Consider the following 8,058-nt stretch of genomic DNA (forward strand, 5'->3'; position numbering starts at 1 on the left):
TGTATGTAGTACACAATTTGCATTCTTGTGAGGAAACAAAAAGTGGCATCATACGTACTTTGTAACATATTGCTCTAAATGATAAATGATTTTATTAGGAAGTATAACAAATTTGGAAACTAGTGTTTTCCATCTTTGATATCAGTATATATATCAAAGGCTGTGATGAAACTATTATGGACAAAAATCAAGGAGTCATTTTGAAAGAAACGGGGAAGCTCTCCTGACTGACAATAAATGCTGGCACAAATCTCACCCCTGTGTACCATGACAAGTTGTATTCATACCATTCTATGATATTTTGTGTACACTACTACTTATACCTGTTGCTGATATTTGAACATGTTCTTCTGTATTTAACAGGCTTCATAGACTGAGATCACCTGTCTCTTTTGCTTCTCTAACTCTAGACTGTAGACATGCTGACCATAGAGATATTGACCAATTACAGTTTCAATGTCATGAAGAACAGCTTCAAACTTGTTCCAGTAGTCCTCAAAGTCTTCTTGGCTAATTTTTCCATCTGAGGAATGACCACAGATATGATTCCTATATGAATGAATTCGCTCCACATTAGCTCCTAGAGAGTCGTCCCTTGGGTTATCTGGCGGATCAACTCCCCAGCCCTTTGAGGGAGGGTGAACCGTACTGACGTTTCTTATCAGAGTGTATAACAATGAAATATCAAGCTGATCAACTGGAGCTGTAAAACGACCCTTGGGATCTGTGAAGAGCATCTTAATCTGATCATTGTTAAGAAGAGCATTCTGCCATTTTTTTGGTCCTATCTGTGTCCTGCTGGTCAATCTGGTTTTGTTGGCTAGGATTGCCTGGTAGATGTTTGCATGGGGTGCAGGAACTTTGGTAAGTAAGATGTCTCTCATGGCATTTCCACAAACAGTTAAAAGAGCAACACAGAGTCGAGCATGGTTCATGTGTTCACGTGTTATGGGGGCATCAGGATCATGCACCTAAAGAATGAGAATAGTCAGCATTATTTCAAGACCCATGCCATCGGTGACTACATGTAAAGTAAAAATAGCAATGTAGATGGAATCACACTAATGTAAATAGTGTAAAGAAAATGTTTTGTTTTGTTTGCTCAAACAGAATAACAGAACAGTGTTTTTCATGTACACCATGTAAGGAGAGTCACTGAAATGTGTGTAAATCAGAATGAAAATCCCCATCTTCAATACTTTAAAGCCTATATATACATGATCAGGATTATTTATGGGAGTTTTCTCCTCTCGTTTCTCAGCCAAAGTGGGAATAAAACTAAATTAAACCATACTCATCTATCTGTTCCTGCAGGGAGGTAGCAGTGGTTTTAAGCATAACACCTTTTTTAAGCACATGATAGCCTGTGCTTTGCGACCAGAATATATATCAGAGAAACCACCAGAGAAACCCCAGCAAAAACTACCGACCCACTTGATACTAGCGGCAAGCCATCTTACATACTCCGATCCCAAACTCGAACACGTGGGGAGAGGTGAGATGGCAGTGATCAATAAAGACAGTACCTATAATTACTCAGCCACCCAGGGCCCCTCAGAAATATAGAATCAATTATGATAGTAGTTAGACACATAACATATGGTGAATGAGTTTGACTGTACCTTTGATATTTCCTTGTAAAACTAAAATTGCAAAACAAGGAAACCTGAAAGCAGGTACACATGTCAGTAATTGCAAAGAACATTTACTTTACTAAAGGATGATAAGATCGAATGCAGAACAAAATATCTGAGAAACGAATTCTAAAAATGTATGTATCTGTGTAAACGCACTGTTCAGTACACCATCCACCTAAACCCCTTTCATAAGACTATCTCACATTAATTGGGGAATTGTATAAATATGTGATTCACTGAGTCAAATAGTTATGATTCCCAGTGAATGTGAGATAGACTTATGAAAGGGAGTTGGGTGGATGGTGTGCATCCATAGGATAATGATGATCTAATCTCTTGCAGTATATTACATTTTTGGCGTTGTTGTTATTTTAAACGTGTATTAATATTTTTGAAAATTCTGGAACACATCAAATTCAAAACGAAAATTGGAACAACATAATATCAAAGTGAATCTACATTCCAGGACAGTCTTTCAAAGTTTAAAAAAAAAATATATGTCAATACTTTCAAAGATTACTTCAAGAATATGCAGATTTTGCATTCTCATGAATTCATGCAAGCACTTGATGGCATAAACCAATTTTCAAAGTTTGATTAACATTATATCAGAAACAGAGCCTCCAGCGTTGCAATGGTCTCAGGCAATAATACCAAAGATCCCGTAATTAATGTATATTAATCTCGCTCATTATCAATAAATTCTGAAATTATGATCAGACACTCTTACCGTCCGAGACTAATTTAATCAAAATAAAATTCAGATTTTGTATTCATCTTGTTGATGAAGCAATGCTAGATCTTGATAACATAAGCCTACTTTCCAAATTTGATCAAAATCAGATCAGCAATATAACCTCTGGAGTGGGAACAAGCTCATCAGATCATAAACCTATACAAGATCATGAATTATGTGTGAAGCTATTCATTAAAAAAAAATTCTTCTAAGATCAGCTTTTATTCCAAGCTCGTTCAAACTCAGACCATTAATATGACCTCAACAGTGGTAGCAAGATCATCCATTCATTCTCAGTCAAAATCAGACACGTAACTGGACTTCACGAGTTGTAACGACCACTCATTAATATACAAGAATCATAACCAGGATTGATTATATCCAAGATCTCGATTCCATAAGCTTATTTCCAAAGTTTTGTGAATGGTGACAATGAATGAACAATGGACGACACACACCGGTCGTGTCATCAACTCACTTGCTACAATGACTAAGTGAGCAAGATACTGAGATAAAGAAATCAATGTAGACTTAAAATAAATTCAGACAGGATGATAAAAGTACCAATATTCCTTTACTAAAATAATTAATGAACACCTTACAAATGAAATAACATAATGAAGTCATAAATCCAGTTTATTATAAATGCAGCTCAAATCAAACAAATACATTATTGAAAGCAAATTCATTGTAATAATAAGGAATGCTACTATGTGGGATTTCCCTTGCTTAAATTTAATCAGTAGTCAGTGTCAAAATCATAATTGAAATCCAACTTTCTGATGTGACTTTAGTTTGTCTTTCAGTACATTACATGATACATTTCGGCTACACATTGACTAACTGAAGGAATTTATTTAAGTGTATTCCACACTTACTCTAGACTCTGCATCTGTTTCCAAAAACCATCATTGAACTTAATTAACTAATGTCATGTTAGATGATTTCAGACAACTTACTACATATGTTACTGATATCTCCACTGAAAATATTTTCCCGAATATAGTGGTGTTGGGCACAGTAATCGCACCTATGACTCGGGCACTTTCATGTCCAAGCAAACAACACGAGAGCATGTACCCTCAGGAGAAGACAATAATACAACAGTATTTCCCCTCTATTGCGTAATGTTGAAAACCATTTACCTCATCCACAAACCACATCTCACATGGTGGTGACAAACGGGACCTATTATCTTGAGCCTCGTCGATCTGTACACACAGCTTATATTTTAAGTCCGGGCCCAGATGTGAGATAATCTGAGAGAGATTCAGAGTAATGAACTTTCTAACTCTGGTGCACATCTTTGCATTGACGTCATCAATCCCCATCCTTGTAATCCTTGCAAAAACAATATGGTTCTCACGGTGCAAAAACAATCTATGAACAGGGTCAAGGTCAAAAACTGCGCAATCTTGGAAAATTAGATTTTCGGATGTCTCCTTCTTCTTTGCAACCTTCCAGCGAGCTAAACAGGCTGCAATAAGGTTTTGGAAGATAGCAGGTGGCATAAACTGTCCTGTAATGACCCAGCACAAGACTGATGTGCTCATCATACGAGGATCTTGTTCAGGAGCGATAACTTCTGTTGGAGTTTCCTTATGAAGCATACAAGGGGTAAAGTAGTAGTTCTCCTCCTAAAATAATACAGTTTTATTATTATTTCAAGTCGGTAATTGTATGAACTGATTATTGTAATGTCTGCAATACAATGTTATTATCATGATTAATTTAACCTGGTAATTTTGTTATACAAATTATTGTTGAATAGTCAAGTTTTGCTGCAATAATAATAATAATAATAATAACAATAACTGACACTCAGAAAAAATAATGATAATTTGATATTGCATCATAGAATGTAGTTGCCTGCACATAATTTGCACAACATCATGGAGTAAAATATTGTTTTATTAAAATGTTTCGTAAAGAATTTGTTGCTGCTGTTTTGATTTAACGACAAAAAGTATAACTGGCGAAGGAAGAACCCGAGCAAGCCATGGGAAGAATAAATGACCCACAAAAAGCTACTTGTATGCTTTCGCATATACCCATATTGCCAAGCTCAAGACTACAAACCGCGCAGACAGAGATGAGATAGCGGTCATCTGTTAGGCGGGCATATTAGGACACTGGGTCGCCCAAGGCCTCCAATTAAAAGGGTTCTCTAACTTACTACAATGCAATGCTTTAATCTGTTTAATATTTTCATCATTGCCATTACAATTAATCAGCCAAGAAATAATCAGCATGGAGAGCTTACTATAAGCCAATACATAGCATGGTGGGTTTACTCTAAGCCAGGAAATATTCAGCATGGTGGGCTCTAAACTAATAAATAATCAGCATGGAGAGGTTACTATAAGCCAAGAAATAACATGGTAAGCTTACTATAAGCCAAGAAATAACATGGTAAGCTTACTATAAGCCAGGAAACAGCATGGAGAGCTTCCTCTAATCCAGATAATAATCAACATAATAAGCTTACTCTAAGCAAAGATATAATCGGCATGGAGAGCTTACTCTTATCCAAAAAATAATCAGTAGGGATAGCTTACTATAAGCAAACAAATAGCATGGTGAGCTTACTCTAAGTCAGGTAATTATCAGAATAATAAGCTTACTCTAAGCCAAGAAATAACACGGTGAGCTTATTCTAATCCATGAAATAACACGGTGAGCTTACTCTACGCTATGAAATAGTCAGCATAGAGAGCTTACTGTAAGCCAAGAAATAATCAGCAGGGAGAGGTTACTATAAACCAGGAAATTATCAAAATAATAAGCTTACTCTAAGCCAAGAAATAATCTTCATGAATAGCTTACTATAAGCCAAGAAATAACATGGTGATCTTACTCTAAAGCCCATAAATAATCAACATGGAAAGCTTACTCTAAGTAAAAATATAATCGGGTTATATTAAGTACGTGATTATTTTTTGATGATCCATAGTATTATCACAATGCAAATATGGATCAAATAGCAGGAGACAATAATACCTTCCATGCAAGTTTTTGTTTTCCCCTCTCTAAAAAAATCGTTTTTATTATTATTATTATTATTATTATTATCTGGAAAAATATGTTTGGGCTTTGCAGAATGATGAAAAAGGCAACCCGTGCTTAGGTGCACCTGTAGAAGATTGCTTTATGGAATTTGTTGATGTTCATAAAAACAATCATCTAGTGAATATAACATTAAATTACTGTTTGGTATTGATACATTAATTGGAGATAAAACTATCATTATCCATATCAGTTGGAGATAAAACGAGCATTATGCATATTAATTGGAGATAAAAGTAGAATTGTCCATATCAATTGGAGATAAAACTAGCATTATCCATATCAACTGAAGATAAAACTAGCACGAACCCCTACCAAGATTTCGCAGTGGTTGTAACTCTGTCAGAGTAAGTGACCACTTGATTAGTTACAGTAAACAAGTAACACAATACAGTTTTCATTATATAAAAATTATGGAAAAGGATGATAAGATTGATTGGCATGCTACATATACTTGCTGTCTTGTGATTGTGCAAGTGATTTTAAGTTATTTCTCATTGTGCGAAGTACAAAAATGCATAGATCTTGTTTATTATCAGTTTCTTCAAGATCTTCATTATCTAAGGGTTATTTATAAAATTTGATTTAAGTTCTATGAAAATATAGTCTTAAGAGAGGTACCAAGACCTTTAACATCTAAAAGTTATTTATAAAATTCAATTGAAATCATATGAAGATAGAGTTTCTATAGAGAGGTGCCAAGAGCAGCAAATCAATCATATGATCATCAAATTATGAGCATATTTCAGCATGTTATATAATCTGTTTAACGCGATGATAAAATAAACCTATATAACAGAATTAATTCATCTCTCTTTCTAATACCATCCTCAAGAATGCTAACAATCTCAGTCAGTTTAACACAGGGTGGACTTTAATATACGAGTAGATCTTGCCAATAATTAAACACCATCTATTAGCTTTTTGTTGTAGGGTTTAACGCTATTTTTCAGCGCACGATAGGTCAGTATTAATGTTGGAGGAAGAACCCGGGAAAACCCCGGAAAGAACCACCGACCCACGAGAAGCTACTGGCAAGCTTTCTCACATACCGACATTGGCTCAATCCGAGACTCGAACCCACGCAGACAGAGGTGAGATGGCAGTGATCCGTAACTGACAGCGCTTTAGACCACTCGGCCACTCGGCTGATGATACAATACTATTCAACAAGTTTGATCAAAATTGGATCCGAAATAGATGGTAATGTCGACAAAGTAAGTCATTTCAATGCTTTTTATGTTGATAACATGTATTAGTGTTGCAAATATGATTCCAATGAATGGGATCATTAATTCGTAATCTCCCAAGTTTGGGAAATGCACAATAATTAAGAGAGACATATGATAATAAACGCGTATAATGTACTAGTGATGCTAAAAACACAAGATAATCTCATTTTTTTTTTGGCAGATGCCACCTCAGCTGCTTTGTCATATCCACTATTTTCCTTTGACACTTATATTATTATAATCAATGATTTATCAATTAATCTATGTTACATATACCTATCATCTATTTAAATTATACAACACTTTTATTTAAGTCATTTGGGTTTAAGAAATTTATATATTTTTAATAAATTGACAATGCAGTGGCTGCCTAGCACCACACGTATGCTTCTCACTTATAAACCAAAGCCGATCGCAAAGGTCAAATAACCGTGTTTTTGCCAAGTACACAACTAGCTAATGTGAATGTAAGCCACATAACTCCACATGAAACAATGAGTGCATCTGCCGTGTATAATGTACGCCCTGGTTGATTGACTCAATAATATGAGGTCTGTTTATGACTGTTATGTTATGTACAAACAGAATGATTTTAAATGTTCAAGAATCATTGAATGGTACATATTAGGTTGATTTTGTGATCTGTGGTGGCAATGTGAGGGATAATTACACACCATCAAATTCTTCAGTCTATGCCAGCTTTGTAAGAGTCATTCTGAAGAAATTGCAATTTTTTTACAATACTTTTTTGTTGGATTTACATTGAGGAAAATCTTTAATTTAAACAGTCAGTACATATTGACTTATGTGAATGTATTCAAATACATGAATATTTAAATACATCTATTGGATTATGTGGATCGTTCCAGGAATTCGGTTGCATTCTACTTTCATGGGAATCCTTCGAAGTAAAACATTTATATTTAGAGCTGTGATTCGTCAGTGGTGCTAAAACCTTAGAACAGAAATATATTATACATTTCATTCAGAATACATCTGGACAGTTTTTGGAATAGTGTGAAATAGATAGTACAATTTATAATAGCATTCTAAGAATTCGTGCACTCTAAATTATTTTTCAATATTTCAATTTGTTTGGTTTTCTATTATATTTTAATAACTATATATTTATGGAAAATTGAATGCTTGACGGGTTTACCTTCTCTTGTTACTTAGGTGTAAGACCCTAGACTTACTATGGCAAGTGGATGGCTCATTGGAGAATATTTGAGGATTAATGGGAACTCGTCTAGGAATTTGAACCTCACTTTAATATTTGTAGGATTTGAATTTGTTTAAATATCTTCACCATGTTAATATTTCAGAGATTATAATGTTTCCGGAAATTGGTTTTTAATGTTTGAATTTCATTGTTTGAACGTTTAGT

At 34.7% G+C, this 8,058-nt stretch overlaps 1 protein-coding gene across 1 annotated transcript; it reads right to left on the bottom strand.

Annotated features, from left to right (window-relative positions):
• Nucleotides 1-340: 340 nt before the first annotated feature.
• Nucleotides 341-3,637, bottom strand: LOC149789588 (uncharacterized). Its single transcript, XM_089973331.1, has 2 exons — nucleotides 3,519-3,637; nucleotides 341-971 (listed from the first exon to the last, which is right to left on the bottom strand). The coding sequence occupies exons 1-2, from the start codon at nucleotides 3,534-3,536 to the stop codon at nucleotides 357-359; spliced, it is 633 nt and encodes a 210-aa protein (XP_089829457.1). The 5' UTR covers nucleotides 3,537-3,637; the 3' UTR covers nucleotides 341-356.
• Nucleotides 3,638-8,058: the final 4,421 nt, after the last annotated feature.

Source organism: Sinohyriopsis cumingii, chromosome 10, assembly GCF_028554795.1.
Source record: "Sinohyriopsis cumingii isolate HCF-2022 chromosome 10, ASM2855479v2, whole genome shotgun sequence".
Classification (NCBI taxonomy): domain Eukaryota; kingdom Metazoa; phylum Mollusca; class Bivalvia; order Unionida; family Unionidae; genus Sinohyriopsis; species Sinohyriopsis cumingii.